The sequence below is a fragment of the Sander lucioperca genome, chromosome 7 (genome assembly GCF_008315115.2).
Source record: "Sander lucioperca isolate FBNREF2018 chromosome 7, SLUC_FBN_1.2, whole genome shotgun sequence".
Taxonomy (NCBI): Eukaryota; Metazoa; Chordata; class Actinopteri; order Perciformes; family Percidae; genus Sander; species Sander lucioperca.
Window position 1 is genome coordinate 27183317 of NC_050179.1, and position 19588 is coordinate 27202904.

Below are 19588 nucleotides of genomic sequence, written 5' to 3' on the forward strand. Positions count from 1 at the left end.
ATCTGAAAGGAACCAGCGCCATTCAATTAAAACTGAATTACTCAGCATAATATTTTGAAGCCATACAGACTATATTTAACTGAATGTAAGACGTTTAATCCTGTGGATATTGTGCAACAGCTTGGGTGGGATATGAATGGAGCAGCGAGGAGTCATGAGTAATTTCTAGCCCTGCATGAGGAGCTCTGATATGAGACTGAGAAGTCGTGATATATAACATCTATTACAGAGCGAGGAGGCATAAATAGTGTCCAACACTGCAGCAAGGGAGCTAGCATTAGAAGATGATGAAGCTGCTGGTGAAAGCAGGAGCTTCTGAGGTAATAGTTATTTATCGTTGAACTGTCTCATTATGGAGGAAGAGGCCACAGATCATTTTAGAGAAACAGATACAGGCACCAATCGCAGTCAGAGAGGACTTTAAAGCATTGATGCACAATAATGGCAGTTCCAGTTCCTGTAACTCGTTCTATAGAAAACACAATGAATGAAAGAAGCACTCTTACTTATTGAATTTGTCCTGAATTGCTGAAGCTGCAATTTTTTGTTTGTTTTTTAGAGCCAAGTGAGAACGCTTTTATACTTTTTAAACATGATCTGCAGTGATATGAAGAATCCCCTACGAATGTATTTTGAGGATTTATTTTTCGAAAACATAAAGCATCGTCAACCGTATGAGTCGGCGCAAATTGTGCCATAAGCATACTACATCAGCCATTTATTTTCTTTCTTTTAATTATTTCCTGCCAAAGCTACGATGGTTTTGGTTATTTCACGAGATTGTCTGTATTTTGTGTTTTTATCTGCACTCATCTCGCTGCTTTGACAGAGGGTGGGTTGTTTGGTCATTGTCAGTCTAGTCTAGTCATAGCCAGACCTTCCACCACAGGAGGGTCTGGCGAGTCCATACAGCATTCTGGGATGGGAGAAAAACGTGCTCTGGTTTGTTGGCATTTCTTTAAACCAATCACAATCCTCCTGGGTGCCACGGTGCCGCTGCAAAATAGCCTCAGGAAGGAACTTCTTTTGGTGGAACATGTGCACGTTCAAAGGTTGTTTTAGTCGTGCAACAGAAAACTCAGATTGGACAGATAGTCTAGCTAGCTGTCTGGATTTACCCTGCAGAGATCTGAGGAGCAGTTAACCATAGTCCTCATACATCGAATCCGGCCGAAAAGAAGGACATCCTGTCCGGCGGCAACGAAGCAATCCCGGAAGTGGAACGACGTGGATGTAGACTATTGTCAGTCAAATGTGACGGAGCCACAACAACACTGTCACGGTGAAGCACATTAGCTTAGTTTTAGAGTGCTAATAAAGGGGGAATCTGGCGATTTTACACATTAAAGTCTGTTTACAGGTCTTGGGGAGTACTACTACATATGTGAAAAAAAGTTGTATAAAGTATTTTGTGGCTCAAATGTCTTCAAAAAAAAATTGTTTTTCCTACATTATTAGTCATGTGTGACGTGGTGTACCATGTCAAGAAAATGCATTTGATACGTTATTTATTCATAGTTTTTGTAATAGGCGTTAGCTGCGTGTTATATACTGATACAATGGAATATCCTACTGTAGTAGATGCTGTTTTGATACCGTCAGTACCTGGTGATGATGACGATTCTTTGAATTGCATATGTTGACTCTGATTAGTTTCTCTAACAACTTAGTTGGAAATCTGAAGTATTTCTTTAAAACATTTAACGTTCTTGACACTTAAAAAGGTCCAGTGTGTGACGTTTTTAGTTGTTCGTTATCAAAATCTGCGTTGCCCGTTCACAAACTTGTCCTTTTTCATGAATATTTACCCCCGCCATCAATTCCAAGTATACCTTTTGGCTTGGAATTTAACATTTGCATTCGCATGAACTGGGGTAGACGCTCCATATTCATGGATGGACATCCATCTTGAAATATGTTAGCCACGTATAACCATAACCATTGCCTAATCCTAGTGCCTTCCAGGCAGCGACGTTGGGGGGCTTAAAACACAGATAAACACTTCAAACCAGAGAGAAAAGCAAAACACATACAGAAATTTTAGTTCACGTAGAACCCCATCTCTTATAGTAAGACCGAAGAAATTAGGTTTTTAATGGTCTTTAACATTAGCCAGTGTTATTCCTATGATATCAATAACTGGTAGTAGGAAAGTGTCAAGACAGTTGAATACCTGGTGTTTTCGTCATAGAACTTGACCTTCCTCATGACCGAGGTGTTGTACCAGTCACTGAAGATAATGAGCGACAGGCCGTTGTCGATGTCTCTCCTCAGCTTGGTGATCTCTTCAGGGAAATACTCCTCCTCGCTGTCCACCATCAGCAACGTGCCTGCAGAGACACAGCAGCGAACAACCCATTAGTTAGCATTCACACAGCTTGCGTCGGCTGTCAGACGCTGCTGGCTAGGGCTGGGTATCGTTCAAAGAGTTTCGATACTGGTACCGATAACAATATCTTGACTTCGGTACCGGTTCCTAAACGATTTTTCGATACCAATTTTATAAAACAAAAAGAAATTACAATATTACGGCACCATTTTTTTTTTCAGCTCCTACTATGTCAGCCCCGTCTCTGTGCGTAACGTAGAGTTTTTCCTGCGTGCCTCTATGACGTGTAATGTTAGACAGCCAATCAGCAGCATTATTAGATCTTGGTAGATGTTGCATTCTTATTGGCTCACTGACGCTGATGACATTTACTCCTTAGGTATTGAAATTAGGTATTGAATGACGAGGCATTTTTTCAAATCTGGATACTTTAGAGGCAATTCGGTCGGTGCCTAAAAAGGTATTGAATTCGGTACCCAGCCCTAGGTGCTGCAAAAACGCAGGTCTTTCCGTTCATTTTGAATGGGGGTAGTGCGTTTAGGCTGCGGCGGGGTTTGTCGCAGGGGGACACACACAAAAAAACCACCACGGGTCTGCGGCGAAAAGTTGAGACGGACTCAACTTTTGGAGAAACGCAACGCCACGTCACGCTGCGGTGGCCAGTCATGTAACCGCCGATCAGACTTGTCAGTCGGTTTTGCGGCGGTGTGAGAGTCCCGTACAGTAAACGGGAAACATCCCTGCCTCTATCGCTGCCACAGGAAAGTTTTAAAACGCCACACAAGCACTGAACTGCCCAGGAGTTTGTGGAACAGCTGAATGTTTGCCAAACAACAAAGCACAGTCGATCAGTCTCACTCGTCTCTTTTCTTTCCCTCTTTCTCTGTAAAACTGCCTCCAAGTGTGGTCGGAAACGGCGAGATCTATAACCATGTGACGGAAAACAGTAGTTGTAAAATATAAAGTCTACCTGTGCTACATTAGGGGGTTAAAGAACACAACAGGACGTCCCACAAATGGGCTGTTTCATTGACGCACTCTGAGGCAAAGGCTTCATTAAGAGGCCTGGAGCTGTGGTAGTCCTCTTAAAGAGGGGAAATCTTTGAATGCTGTGCTCTTACCATACTGGCTGGCATCAAAGCAGGTGATGGGCGCTCCGAGCACCTCGACAAAGTATCCCATACTCCTCAGGTGCTGGTACATGTCTCTGAAGTTAGTGTGGATGTGGTCTCCATTCCTGGAAACATTAAATAAGCAATAACATTTCACATTTCAGCTGATGAAGGCCAAAGCATGTAATGTTTGGACCTGGGGCCATATAGCTGCCCCGCTCCCTCCGGAACTCTCTCCCCGAACACATCCGCGACTGCACCAATCTGTCCATGTTAAAATCACATGTCAAAACTCACCTTTTGAGAGCTGCTTTAAATGTTTGTTTAAAAGGTGCCATAGGTAGGATTGTGAAGATCCAGGACTTACCCAAACATTTTTTAACATCAACAACTTCTCAGTCCCTTCCCCCCTTTCCACTAAAGCCGGTCTCCTAAGCCCCTCCCCCCACAAGGGAGAATGAACGCGTGTGCATGAGCAGTGATGACACGCAGTTAGACACCCCCCCCCCGGCCCTGATTGGTGCATCTGAACAGGGAGCGGTGGATTTTTGCAAATCACACTACAGGCTGTAGGTGGTGCCAGAGGAGCCAGATTTTTTTTAAATTACCTGCTTCATGTAGTTCTACTTGAACATAGGGTCAGTTTCAGCAAATATGACAGAAAGTTAGTTTTATAAGGCTTACCTACTGCACCTTTAAATGTGTGTATTTTAGTGTGTGAATTTTCGAACTATGTGTATGTTCTATTTAAAACTCTGTAAAGTGTTTTTGAGTGTTGCAAAAAGCGCTATATAAACAAAATGCATTATTATTATTATTATTATGTTTTCAGAGAATTAAAACATTAAACCAAAAAGCAACCAAATCCGAGATGAGAGACAAGTATGGCGTTATATATGTGTCACATTCCTGAGCGAGTAATTGTATGTTTTGAGCACAGAGAACTATATTTTGCAAGCGCATTACATTGCATTTTGAACAGAAATGTACACTCGCAAAAAACAATTCAGTTTGAGTAAACAAAAACCTATTTCGTTCACAATAAATGTATTTGCATGTCTTTCTCTGCTCGCAGGTAGACGCTGCTGCGCTCCGGTCATGTCTCCCTCGCTCTCAACCTCTTCTCTCTACGCGCTCAACTCTAGACACGCTCGCTCAGATTTTCACAGCGTTACAAGTGTGCCACAAAACCAACCAATCGCAGAATCAAAAAGGTCAATTCTGATTGGCTGTTCATCTCCAATTGGTAATGCGCTTGCAAAATATAGTTCTCTGTGCTCAAAACATACAATTACTCGCTCAGGAATGTGACACATATATAACGCCATAGACAAGATGGGTGTGGTGAAAAAAGCTACAGACATCAGGTAAACATCGACACACACGCACCAGTCCAGTGGGTCGTTTTTCATGCGGAGGTTGTCCCGGGGAAAGTAGCCGGGCGGGTAGCGCAGGTTGTGGTACTGGTCCCACAGCACCCTCTTACTGCGCGGGGGGGTGGGCACGATCTTCACCTTGATGGGCAGTTTGACTGTGGAGGTCAGCTCACCACCTGCCTCTGACTGGAAAGGGTCAAAGGTCAAGAAGATCAGTGGGTTATAACTGAAGAGGAGTATTTCTCATGCAGGCATTGCGGAACAGCTCTAGTAATAAGTTAAAAAAAAAAAACTGAAATTATGATTTAATCAAAAAACTAAATTCACATATTTGTGTTTAAAAGCAAAATAAACATCCACATAGGCTTACAAATTGGTGATATGCTGATCTTGAGTAAATTAAGTATTAAAAAGTGAGCTGCCAGCTAAGATAGGCTGACTCCACAGTACACACCTTGCATCAACCTGAATCAGTTGCAACACATTAAACAGGGTTTCTGCAGGTTTCACCAAGTCAAATTTAAGACTTTTTAAGACCATTACAAATTAAATTTAACACCTACTGTATACCACAACATAAAAAAAGTGTCAGAGTCCGGAAACATCGCTAAACTTGCAATTCCCCATGACTAAAGCATACAATCCGTTCCGAAAGAGAGTCGCGCAGCCTTGCACTCCTAGCTGCAATATAAGCTGCATGTTTGGTCTCATTTATAGTCGTAATGCAGCAAATTATTTTTGGAGTAGGCAAAGAAAGAACACCAACATCACGGAGTGAAAAATAATTGTAAAGCGCTGCAGGAGCGAAATCAGAAAATTTCGACCTGTTTAAAATGATTGAAGACCTAGAACACTAATTTTCAATGAATTTAAGACTTTTTAAGACCTAAAATGTTTATTTTGAAAATTTTGACTTTTTACGACCCTGCGGAAACCAGATTAAATTGGATTAAAGCCAGATGTTGCCATTGAAAGTGCACGGAAAATAGTTAGCTATAAAAGTATGGATAAATGGTTTAACCAGATAAACAAAAGGACAAAAGTGATTTATGAACAATGCAAACTTGACAAAACCAACCAACACACTGACAATTCAATTGTCAATTCAATTGACGAAAAAAAAAAGCATTGTAAATATCCACTTGTACTGCTATGTGGTGTCACTAAAAATCTGTTTAAGTGAAGACATTTGGAACATGACACGTGGCGATGAAGGGGCATTTTAGCTCATCTGACAGGGATGTGAGGGTACGTGAGACAAAAAAGTTCGGGGACCATTGCTCTGGTAAAGGTTAAAGGTGCTTAGAAGACTCACATCATTCTCTGCAGGCGACACCACTGTGACCATCACATGGCCCTGAGCGACCCCCTCCCACGATGCCGCTTTCTTGGCCACGGAGATGGACACAGCCAGGTAGCCGGCCCACGGCCACAGCACGGGAGAGTAAGAAACGGCCACATCGATGTGGTCACCGTTCTGAGGGAGGTAGGGCTGCCAGATGGGCTGAGACGAGAGAGAGCTTCATTCAGAAGGCTTACAGGGAAGATGTTTTCAACAACTCTGGAGTTCATTATGACGCAAAAAACATCTCAGGCCATCACATGTCCTCTTACAGAACTTGGGGAAGTAGTATTTAGAAAAGTGTGTGTTGTTTGTGGAGTGGCATCGGACTTAATAGAGACTGAAAAAAAAGATTTCTATTGATGTGTGTATTTTTGTGTGTGCACCTTGTCGACAATCCTGCCAGTGACACCCATGCCGTTGAGAATGGTCACGTTGACGATAGTGGGCATTCCTCCATAGTAGATGGGCTGGGAGCAGTACGGCCACATGTACGGACACTCTGTCAGGTCAATGTAGCTGGGAGAAAGACTGGCAGGAGACAAGGACGGGAAAGGATACTGCATTACTATATGTACTATATGTGTAACCTATAATGTGCTTTCTGTCTGAGACAAAACACCAGACATACAGCAGCAAGGTTACACAAGAAGATAGTGACTCAAACTATTGTGGGGAAATACTGTAAACAAAACTATAACATGATATAATTTCATAGCATGATTTCACCAGTGTGTTTTGGTCACTGTATCCCTAACCGAATTTCTGGACTGAAACTTTAATTTTTTTATACTTCAACTATTTTAATAAATATTCCATTTATTTCAAGTTTGTTAATGGAAAAAAAAGCCAGTGACAGCATGTTTGACAAACAGACATCTATAACTCTCCATTAAAAGAACCAAGATAATATTAATAATCTTAAATCTTGAGACAAAATAATTCATGCATACTCGTGCAAAACCTGATCAACAAGATACATAAGAATCGATTCAGATGAATGGCTTCCCACAAATCAGCAGCGCAGTACTGAGCAATCATACAATCAATATGTGAATATGGGTGTAGATAGAAATATGGGTTTTGAGGAAAAGGGATTTGAAAATATCTCGTCAAAGGTAAAATCAAGGACATCTGCCCATTGAGGTTGACAGGTTCAACAATATTCTGAGCTGTGTGATTGATGAAGTGGAAACAGAGTCCTTTTTTCTTTTGGTGCGTACATACTCTGATGTGTTGTAACTTTGGTGATTCAAAACTGACTATAGTTTCTTTCACTATAGTGTCCTTGTCCTTGCCGGCTGCAAACTCTTCAGAGCCACATTCCAAGCCTGTAGGCGGGGAGTAGTGATACTTAAGAGGCAGGTTTTCAGTGGAGGACTCTGATTCTGCCAGCTTGAACCCATCCTATATCTCCCAAGAGATCAGGCTGTGGCAGCACAGGGAGAAAGCCACTCTAGCGGAGTGGGGAGTATATATGTCTATGGTGGGGAGGGGCAGTTGAAACAGGCGCTTAACCCCGGTTAAGGTGTATACATGAAGGAATACCCCGGTTACGGAAGGAGTTCTCTAGGTCTGTTAACCGGGTTATGAGAACTCTGATTTTAACCGGGGTAAGGCGTTTACATGGTGTTTGAGAAATCGGGGTATTGCCTGAACCCTAGGCCTGCACAATTAACTGCGATCTCGATTCACCCCTGTTCGCGATTTAATTTTTAAATGACTTTGATTTTTTTTTTTTTTTTGGGGCATTTTCCACCTTTATTTTGATAGGACAGCTGAATACAAGAAAGGCAAGCAGTTAAAGAGTGTGCTAAGAAATTTCTGTTTCATTCTGTTTTTGATACTGTACTTATATTGGCAATTGGCAAACTCCATTTCTCTAGAGACTGAAGCTGTAGCTACAGCATGTTGATTAACATGTTTTAATTATGTAAAGACATGTTCAAGGAGTTCAGATCGAGCCTGTATCAGGGCCATATTTAGTTCAATGTGTTAAATGTCACTATTTTTGGTAGCCTACTGTACTTAAATGGCAAGTATGTACTTTATTTTCTTTATTCATTGAAGCCTCTATGTTTACAGGCTTGTAGTGATGCGCAACGTGATATAGCTGTCAAACAAAATCTATGTTTGGTACTGCCAATTTGTCTTGTCTTGTCATGGTTCATATGTGCAATAAACATTACACTTTGTGAGAAAAAAATCGTGGCAGAGAATCGTGATATCAATTCTAAGCTAAAAAATCGTGATTCATATTTTTCCCAAATCGTGCAGGCCTACTTAACCCGAATATAATCTTTTTTTAAAATGCATGTAAGTTTCCACTGTTAGATCCATGTAGCTGAGGAACAGACATAGCCTCTCTTTATGTGTACACAAGTTTCTGAATCCAGGTACTAGCGTCTGGATACACCTATGCCATCGGTGCTCCTTTATTTTTAATTTTTTTATTTAACCTTTATTTATCCAGGTAAGTCGATTGAGAACAACTTCTCATTTGCAACGATGACCTGTCACATTCACACAGTTACACATTCATACCTGGAAGCCGCCCAGTACAACCACAGTCTGAACTGCTGGCCAATGAGCAGCTCCACTGGAGCGGTTGGGGTTAAGGGCTTTGCTCAAGGGCACCTCAGTGGTGGTAATAAGGGAGGGAACAAGTGCTGCTCTTTCACTTTCTCCACCCAGATTTTATCCTGTCGGTCTGGGGATTGAACGGCAAACCCCACGGTCACAAGCTCGCTTCTTTACCTTTAGGCCACCGCTGCCTTTAGGATTTGCGTGCACAGAAACTGAAACACCTACCTGGCCTGAGGTTTGTAACTGTTGAGGATCTGGTAGGCTCTGATCAGGTCTAGCTTCCCGTGGCCCTGCTCAAACATGTTGACCCCCGGCAGCCTGCGGGCCGAGGCGATCAGAGCCTGTTTCATGGAGGCTGGGTTCACCAACTCCCTGTTCAGGACGGTGCTGGAGGACAGAGGAGGACAGGCTGGGTCAGTGTGTATCTGGGAGTCTGCTGGTGTCAGATTCCAACAGTGCTTCATTCAGAACAGTGCTGGAGGAAAAGAAGAGGGACGCGCCTGTTTGCCTGCGTGTGCCATTCTCCTGGGAGAAGGGAAAGGCGGCTGTCGTCAACAAGGGTGGTACGATGTTCAACCCGGCAACATGAGCTCACAAAATCGGCTTAGCTACAGCTATGCAACAGGAGGGCTTTCACGTGTAAAGGAGGTATATTGACAGAGTGAGGATAATACCCGACATTAATCAGTGACACCTCCTTCCTCTGGGACACATTTCACTGGCTGCTCATGTTCAGGATTACAGCACAGAGGTATAATTACATCACTTTGAGCTTTAAAGCAGCTACATGTATCTTCTCTCCTCCAAACTCCTCTACAGATCAGCTTTAACAGCCCTCACTTGGACACTCTCACTTGGAGTGTCATCAATTCAGCCTCAAAGAGCTCCAGCCTTCATCTAAAATTACTCAGCACAGTTTCCAGGGACTCTCCTGCTAAAAGAGACATGTTTTCATGATTAGATTGCCAGAATAATAGAACATATACTGTACATTTTGGCTGCTTTACAGTTAAACTGTTTAACTTTTGAATCTTTAGAACAATCACGAGACTGTAGAGAGCTGGGTGTACCAATTATTTGTCGGACCTCTTTCTGCAAACTGAAAATATATCATCCTTGCTGACGTGTCCCTGAGCAACACACTACGTGTCTACGGGCTGCTGCTCTGTATCTGACCCTGGGCTCTGACTTTGTCGGGAAGGGGGGCTAAGGCAGAGAGAAATTTCCTCACAGGAGGCACATATATTGTAGCTAAGGCTAAGCCCAGGTATTCAACCTAAATACCTTTTGTACATACTAAAATGTGTCTGTAGCACTGAGTCTGGAAAACGTCCAAGCTACAGAAGCTAGTTGATCATCTGCTCGAACTAGAATCTTTACTTTTTGTTTCATTAGAAAGTGTCTAAATGCTTGCTCTTGGGGGAATTACTGGAATTGCTGGGTCTTTGTAAGTTATAGAGTGTGGTCTAGACCTACTCTATCTGTAAAGCGTCTTGAGATAACTTTTGTTATGATTTGATACTATAAATAAAATTGAATTGAAAGTTCCTGATTTGAATCACAATTTTGGACTACTGTATTTAGGCAAACTCTAAAAGAACACTTAACATCTGAGTAGTCTGGCTTCCTTTGTTTAATAACTCAAGGTGTGGACACACAGAGCCGATAATCGGCCGTTGGACAGTCTGGTGAGGTCGGTGACTCGAGTCTGTTCGGTGTGTTCCCGTGCCGTCGTCCGTCCGAGGGGCTGCCGTCCTTCATTTTGGCCGATTTGACATGTATAATCGGCGGGGCGGGCGCTGCCGGTAGTCGGACTCAAATGACCCATCTGATTGGTAGGGTGCTAACCCGGAAACGGGGAGCGGAATGAGTGTGACTAGAGTCTCTCAAAATCTGACGAAAATCTTTTAAACTGACTTTGTTGATCTGAATAGAAGACAGATTCAGCAACTGCATGGCCTATTTCTCGCTTAAAATGTTTTCAGAAACACGTTTCGGTGAACTATTTTAGTACAATATGAGATCGTATTCTGAACAAGCCGCCATGACAGTCTGTCTTTGAATTTCCGGAGAAGTCAGACCCATGTGACGCGCTCGTCCAATCAGCTGCCGGTTTTCATTTTTGGGCGACAGTACAGATTAGCGCCGCCTGCTGTTATGGAGACGTATTACGTCTTGTCGCTTTGGTGTGTTCCGAGGCACTTTTTTGACCAATTTGGGGAGACTGATCAGTCCAACTGCCTTTTCTGCCGACGTCTGGCCGTCGGCTCTGTGTGTCCACACCTTAAGCGTCTACAGCCATGCTAGTGAGGCTACATGCTAAATGTTAATGACAACATGGTAACAAATGACAATGTTAACATGCTGATGTTTAGCAGGTATACTGTTTAACATGTTCACCATCTTACTTTAGAGTGTTAGCATGACAACATTCGCTAATTAGCGCAAAACATACAAGTACAGCTGAGGCTGATGGGAACATCATTCGTTTTGCAGGTATTTGGTCATGAATCCAGGCACTGGACCAAAAAAATAAAAGAAATTCTGTGATCCCAAAAATCAATTCAATTTCAATGCAATGCAATGTTATTTATAGTGTCAAATCATAACAGAAGTTATCCCAGGACACTTTACAGATAGAGTAGGTCTTGACCACACTCTAATTTGCAGAGACGCGCCATCTACGGGGGCCGGCGGCCGCACGTGCTACAAGCATGCAGAGAGACTTTATGGTCAACGCTTTGTTCGTTGCAGTACTCTCCGAAACACCACAGGGCGTCACAAAATAATGTGTGAATAAGCAAGAAGTGGTAGAGAAGAAGAGAGTGGAAGTAAAGGAAAGCAGGTTTCCTGGCAACAGTAATAAACACATCCATTGTAAACACCGACGTACCGCCAAACATTACGTGTATCTGCTCTAATCATTAACATCACTGTTGTTTATCTCCAAATCTAAACTACTGTCTGCCTGTAACACTGTCAAGAAAACGTAGCCGTTGTTTTTTTAGCTTTGATAAAACGATCTCTCATGTTTTTCCACACTCTCCGGCAAAATGTTTCTTCTTTTCCCAGTGAGGTGTCTCTCTCTGACCACATATTTAAGGGTGATTGACTCCCTGTGGTCTGTACATGAAGAATCATAAACATGTTTGTAGCAGACACTGTTGAACTGAAAGCGCAGCGCGCGCCGAGTTACAAAAATTCAGAGGTGCACGACCACGCGGAGCCTTCGACACGACTGGAAACGACAGCCGTGCTGACGATATTTTATGGCTCGCGCACCTCGCGCGAGGAACATCGCGGCTACCATAAACCAAGCTTAAAGTGTTCATATTATGCTTTTTGGCTTATTCCCTTTCACTTGTTGCGTTATATATCTTTTTGTGCACAAACGCTCGTCACTTTGTATTGCACGTTATAATGCTTGCCTAGCTGCTGGCGTGGCACGCCCTCACACTCTGCAACTGATTAGCTAGCAGTGCTTACCTAGCTACTGCCTATGTGCGACTCCCAACAAAGACGGAACAGAAGCGAGATGCCTCACTCTGTAGCTAAAACAGAGAGCTCAACACACAGGGTGAAAAGAGGAGCTGCAGCAATGTGCAGTACAACACAAATATAGTTAATTAAACCACATAAACCTATTCTGGTACAACCTCTAAATACAATTATGAACCTGAAAATGAGCATAATATGACCACTTTAACAAGTCCCCCCCCCAAGAGCAAGTATTTGGTGCGACAGCTGCGAGGAAAAAGCTTCCTTTTAGCAGTCACAAACGTCGAACAGATAAACACACAATTGAACAATACCTTAATACAATTTCAACTGATTAAGACTCCTTTGTAGCAAGCGTAAAAAGATCAAAGTCCAGTCACTTAATGACAACGTAGTCCGGTTTACGATACTGACCTGACCAGGAGAGTCACGGCACCAGCCACCACGGGGGAGGCCACGCTGGTGCCAGACAGAGAGCGACACCCCTCCTTCAACCCTGATCCACGAACGCCAGAACCGTAGGTGACGATGTCAGGCTTCACCCTGCCGTAGCCCCCCGGCAGCTCCTGCACAGAGACGGGAGACAGACACAGATCATGAGATAGAGACGGAGACTGACAGAGTGACTGAAAAGAAGTTCAAAGTGGCTTTAAAAAGGTTTCTAAAGCAGCACAGAGGGCAGCCAAACATAACTACAGTTGACCCATTCAGATCAGGGGTGTCAAACTTAACTTCCCTAAGGGCCACACTGGAAAATAAGAATCACGTCAAGGGCCAGACATGTTTAGTTTATTGACATGCTTTTATTTCATCGAAAGGTCAAACATCTTTTACTGTATAATTGCATGTCTCATATAGTCTTCTCACTTACAAGCTGTAAGCCTGTAACTTAGCCATCAAAGAAAAAAAGCGTCAAAAACATTGGGAAAAATGTCGGAAACAACGAACAAATGTTTGTTTTGAACAAACATTCATGAACTTAAATTGATATGCAGACCGGATCAAAATTAGGGCCCGTTGGCCTCGAGTTTGACACGTGATTTAGGGCATTTTCACACATGAAAGTCCGAACCAAGGTCCGGACCAAGGTTCATGTTTTTGTTACATTGTATACATTTGATCCGGTAAGTTTTGGTTTCACACTGCAGTTATGCAAGCGCACTAAAGATCTATACGTGACAAAACTACGTCCTGCCGTCATCACATACGTGAGCTGCGTCTCCAGATACTTATAATTGATTGGTTTGTAGACGGGCTTCCCCGTCCTCTAGTATCCTCTCTCTGTGTCGGAGTTTTTTCAGCTGACTGCTGCTCTCCCCTACTGCCGCGGCTCTTTTTTGTTTTGTTGTGATGTTGAGAAGCAAGACACTGGAACTTTCTGGAGAATTTATTCAGAGACAAACGGAAACCTACACTGTACATTTACTACCACTTAACAAATAACCTGCTGATGTATTCTCTGCTCTGATAGCCGACAGCTATCTGCTCTGAGCGCATTCACTGTCACACACTCTCTCATGTAGCCTACACACTAAGCACCGAGCTATTCCTTAAAGGAGCTTCCCCGGTAACACAAGGAGAGCCTGCCAGAGCTTCTTCTATTTGGTCCGAAAGTCCGAACCATCCAAAAAATGCTTTCACACTATAAACGAACCGGACCATGGTTCAGTTTGATCCGGACCGAGACCACCTCTTTTTATCGAACCAAAATTTGGTCTTTTGATCCGGACCGTGGTCCGGTGGAGGTTTCACACCTGTAATTTTGGTTTGGATCAAACTGAAAAGTCCGAAAGTCCCGACCAAATGAGGTATGTGTGAAAACGCCCTTAGAGTGTATCGTGCCATAGTTTAGTTAAAACTCATGTCTCAGTTCATGTTATTGCACCTACACCATGAAGTCACACGCTGGTCAGAGAGGCAATTTAAAGCCACTCTACAACTCTCCCAAAGCTCCACTGTGGATGAAAATATGGGCATCCTGCAGACATCGGGTGCTGACGGTATATGTGATGTAACCGAGTGGTAGATGTACTCCACCACACACTCTACGCCAACAAACACAAAGGCAGAGACAAAAAGGAAGGGACTGAGTAGGAAGTAAAAATGATGAGAAAGTAGAGGGTGAGAAAAAAGAGAAGGAAGTAGTAGAAAATGAACAAAACCGCATTTAAATATTTTATTTTGAAATATTTGCACATAACAGGTTGGTGAGTGGGTGAGTGAGTGCTGTCTGTTCCTTCTGGCCTCTCCAATGCTGGCTGACAGTGATTGAGGGGGCAGAGAGACAGACTGGATCCAAGAAAGTCCTAATCAGATCTCAAAGCAGATGTCTGCCCACTGATAAAAAAGTGGTGTGTGCGAGTGTGCGTGAAAATGGCTGATGGGGTATGAATGAGAGATCAGGAGCTTACGTTACGGTCGACCAGCGTATAAAGCAGAGGGTAGATGTCTGCTCTAAAACTGAACTTCTATGTCTGTCGAGGGACTGAGTGTGTGTTCCTGGAGGAACTCACCCAGGTTGTCATGCCTCTGGAGGAAAACCTAGCGATGTTGTCCTCAAAGTCGATGCCTCCGACCCCGATCACATCCATCTGGTCTGCTGGGTTGTTCAGAGTGCTGGGAGAGAGAGAGGGAGGGAGAGAGAGAGAAACTTCATTTAATTTGTTTACAGAACTTCAATGAACAGTTCACTGTTCCATCTTAGCACAACAATATGGTAGTTCAGAAAAAAAAGTTTCTCTTCTATTTTGTACTTTTAATGGTATTTTATAGTGAAGGAAGAGTAAGCAGATGTTTTGCAGGGTCATAAAACCCAGATGGTCAGGGGGCTCATTTGAATAATTAAAGCGGTCTAAATGGTGTAGGGAAAGTGATGTGTGATGTGTTTGTTGTATGCAAATAAACAAGGATGTCATTCAACAACAGAGAGATTCTCCCACACAAAGAATATTTAAAATGAGGAAAATATCCATTTGCTGCATGCTTGGGTTTCGTTTTTTTTACTCTCACAGTGTTTTGAAACTTTCTTGTGGCAGCGATAGAGGCAGCAATGTTTACTGTACTGTACTGACTCTCACACCGTCCTCAAACATGATTGGCCACCGCAGCGTGACGTTGGTCCAAAAGTTGAATCAGTCTTTTCACTGCAGGGCTCTCTGTGTGTGTGTGTGTGTGTGTGTGTGTGTGTGTGTGTGTGTGTGTGTGTGTGTGTGTGAATGTCGATAATGCTGCGAGACATTAAGTGGAAACTATGTAACTTTTGCTGAACAGCAGCCACTGCGGCTACAAGTGACAATTGTGGTATAGTGCTACTACTAAAACATTTAGCTAAATAGGCTATTGTAAAAAGTAGCATGAGTGGAAAAGTCAATGAACTGACTGCGTGATTTGTGATATACAGAAATACTTATTGTTAAGTGTGCTAACTTTTGCCACAATAAGCTACTGGTCATACAGGACCAAGTTAAGAATGCAGCAGCAAAGCTCCTGGCTGAATTGAATTGAGCATGTGTGTGGGGTCTGAGGGTGTGTGTCTTTATTACTTGTGAATTCAACCATTTTTTTTCTTCTGTCAAAAGTTGCAGTCTCACTTTAACTATTCAGAGATGCGTGCTTCACTTGTGTTGAAGAAAACTAATGTCAACAGCAGCTGCCAACTTGTTTCTTTGGTGGTGTTAAAAACTTTAACATTGCAGTATTCACTGAAAAGGGCTTCTGCAGGGCTTACAAAGGAAAACCAGTAGGGACAACATGGCCTAGAATAATTAATTATCATTTCACATTGTTTTCAGTAGTTCCCAGCAGTATACTATAATAATTGCTAATGATATAATTAATTCAATTAATGTGACCTAGCATAAGTTCATGTAAGTATTTGCTTAAATCAACACTTGCCCACTATGAATCAATGATCTTCCTAGCTAATGTAGCTAGCAGTAGCAACAGTGTTTAATACAGGTAGAATGATCGCAACCGGATAAAAAAAAAAAAGGAGTACTTATGTCACTGTCTAAAGCAGACAAGAAGACATATTCAAGAGCTTTGTAAATTAAATTTAAAAAAGAAAGACTTTTTTTAAAGGTCACATGGCACGAAAATTTCACTTTATGAGGTTTTTTAATATTAATGTGAGTTCCCCTAGCTTGCCTATGGTCCCCCAGTGGCTAGAAATGGCGATAGATGTAAACCAAGCTCTGCGTATCCTGCTCTGCGTTTGAGAAAATGAAAGCTCAGATGGGCCGATCTGGAATCTCCTCCTTATGAGGTCACAAGGAGGAAGGTTACCTCCCCTTTCTCTGCTTTGCCCACCCATGAGAAAGAGAGAGACATCATGGCTTGAAAACAAGCGTAGCATGGCAGTTGGTCAAAGCCACACCCCACCGGCCACCTTGCCCCCTCTTTTTCCTCCTCAATAGCATTTAAAGCTACAGACACAGAAATGGCACATCCAAAGTAAAGCTCATTGTGGGACTGGCACTTCAGATACATTATTAGGGGACCACTAAGGCCTATATAAAAGCATCCAAAAAGCAGCATGTCATAGGACCTTTAAGGGAACTGAATTTAATGCTGTTTAAGATTTAATACTCTGACTGAAATGAGTGAGATGATTACAGATCACAATATTTTAGGATTAAGCGTTAGCTCAAAAGTTCTTTATGTACAAATGCCATGTGCACAGAAGCGGTGATCATTAGAGAGCACGTGGGAACACCATGCTTAGATGTGAAAGTGATTAGCATACCCATACAGAGGTCCGTCGTTGCCAATAGCAGAGACCATGATCACTCTGTTGGCAGTGAGCTCCCACACCTGTCAAACAAACAAGAAAATTGGTTGAGGAAAAAAATAGGTTTCACTTAATTACTACTTTTGATTTTTCTTTACCGGGACTGCACTAAGGTCACATAGAGAACATAGTACAAGTGGGTCTTGTCGTCACAACTGACTGCTTCATTCACACGCTACACTTAAATCTTAAATCTGATCCACGGTCCTGTCGTTAAGTTACGTGATTCACAAAAGGCCCTGTGAATGGGCAAACGCCTTTGGGCTGTCAACTTGTAACTTGTAAAGTGCACATGTTCCAGAGCTGAGTTCAACTGTTGCCATGCACGTGTCTACTCACCTGGTTTGACCCGTTTGCGCTGTTTGACCTGTTTATTTTCCAGCTTATTAACACTTTGTGAAATGGGTGTAACTTAGAGGGAGGACGGGTGGTTTGCTATTTCTATGCCTAGACAAACATCTCAGGGTTTTACCTGGGGGGGGTGCTACGAACAACAGTTTACAGTACCACGTACAGTAAAGACAATGAGTCTGTGTTAACGTATTTGACAGAAATCTGTGCATTTACCTGTTATTCCTGACAAATTGCCAAACAAAAATGTATATCATGCTTGAGTAAAAGAAACCCTAATTAACAAAACTGTTTAAAAAAGTAATATTAGTATAGGGCAGCAACTAACGATTATTTTCATAGTCAATTAATCTGTCGATTATTTTCTCGATTAATCGATTAGTTGTTTGATCTATAAAAATGTCAAAACATGGTGAAAAATGTGGATCAGTCACCAAAGCCTAAGATGACGTCCTCAAATGTCTTGTTTTGTCCAAAACTCAAAGATATTCAGTTTACTGTCACAGAGGAGAGAAGAAACTAGAAGATATTCACATTTAACAAGCTGGAATAAGAGAAATCTGATTTTTTTTAATAAAAAAATGACTCACCGATTAATCGATTATCAAAATAGTTGGCGATTAATTGAATAGTTGACAACTAATCGATTAATTGATTCATCGTTGCACCTCTATATTAATATATCAATAACTCACCGGTAAAGTCCCGTTCAGCCTGACTCTAGAGATAGAACTCAGATTAGCGCTCATTTTCAAGTTTATGTTCTGCTAGTTCTGCGGTTGTTTGGTAAATTGCTCTTAAACATATTTAGAGAGGATTTGAATTGCCATTTTGATTGTCAATTATTTTCTGCTATCAGTTCTCATCTGGTTAAATATCAGTCAAAGCTGGCCAAATGCTACCATGATGGGACTGTAGCCTTCCTGAGTGTATCTCTTCCAGACAACATTACCCGTCCCATCCAGAACTAGTGTCTTTTACCTTATCAACAAAGGGGTGGTCCATGAAGTCAGGCCCCCCGATGCTGAGATTGAGAACATCAATCTTCTTCAGGATGGCGTAGTTGAAAGCATCCAGGAACCACGAGGTGTACGATACCTGGGAGGTGAGGAGAGATGCATGACATACTCATCACATACTATAGTATCATTGTTTCTGGTTTTATATTGTTGGATCAGACAGTATAACTACTGTGCATGAATCTGCACGCATTTAACAATTAATTAAATAAACCACAGTCTTGACATACAACAAAGAAGTTGGAATTCACATCACTTTGAATAGAACAGTGAATCATGAATTGCACTAGAAATAACTAACGCTGCCTGACAACATTATTTAAAGGAATAGTTCGACATTGTGAGAAATACATTTATTTATTTTTTTTTGATGAGAGTTAAGATGAGAGGATTGAAACCACTCTGTCTGCCCATTCAACATGAAGATACCGCTAGCAACCGGTGAGCTTAGCTTAGCATAAAGAACAGAAACCGGGGGAAGCCGCTGAAGGTTAAAAGTCTGCCTACCAGCAGCTCTAAAGCTCACTAATTAACATGTCATACTATGTTTTTTAATCCATACAAACACTAGTGTAATATTAAATGGCAATGTGTGGTTTTAGGGAGGTTATGTTCGACATAGTGTACTACTAAAAAAAATATTTAACCAGTCCTTTAAGTCACCAAAACACAAATCATCATCTTCTCTAGCACATGTATTTCTTTTAGCTTTCGGTTATACGATACTGCTACAATTGGACTAAAGCACAGTGGTATGTTGAGGGCAAGTATGTACCTGGTTGTTGGTGAACACTCTGAAGATGTGCAGCTCTGAGTCGGGGGCAAAGCCTTGACACTCCCTCATACTGGCTATTACTCCGGCTACGAATGTACCGTGGCCCAGACCTGAAACACAGGACAAGAAAGGGATTATCATCTAGTCTCGCTTTGTGGAGGAACCACAGTGCTGCGGAGGAGGGTCTGGCTAGTCCACACAGCATTCCGGGGTGGGAGAAAAACGTGCTCTGGTTTATTGGCATTTTTTTAAACCAATCACAATCGTCTTGGGCGGCGCTAAGCACCGGGCAGAGTCCCGGTGTCGCTGCAAAATAGCCTCTGGAAGGAACTTGTTTTGGTGGAACGTGAACAGTCGTGAAAAGTTGTTTTAGTCGTGCTACAGAAAACTCAGATTGGACAGATAGTCTAG

The 19588-nt window shown here is 42.4% G+C and overlaps 1 protein-coding gene across 1 annotated transcript in view; it reads right to left on the reverse strand.

Moving 5' to 3' along the window:
- mbtps1 (membrane-bound transcription factor peptidase, site 1) overlaps positions 1-19588 on the reverse strand; it is a 44115-nt gene that overhangs the window by 8046 nt on the left and 16481 nt on the right. Inside the window, exons 6-16 of the mRNA XM_031310010.2 lie at positions 19178-19287; positions 18365-18481; positions 16988-17055; positions 14757-14859; positions 12658-12809; positions 8971-9132; positions 6546-6690; positions 6133-6321; positions 4831-5003; positions 3451-3566; positions 2174-2330 (exon numbers count right to left, since the gene is read on the reverse strand). Coding sequence (XP_031165870.1) covers positions 2174-2330; positions 3451-3566; positions 4831-5003; positions 6133-6321; positions 6546-6690; positions 8971-9132; positions 12658-12809; positions 14757-14859; positions 16988-17055; positions 18365-18481; positions 19178-19287 — 1492 coding nt within the window. The remainder of the gene's footprint in view (positions 1-2173; positions 2331-3450; positions 3567-4830; positions 5004-6132; positions 6322-6545; positions 6691-8970; positions 9133-12657; positions 12810-14756; positions 14860-16987; positions 17056-18364; positions 18482-19177; positions 19288-19588) is intronic.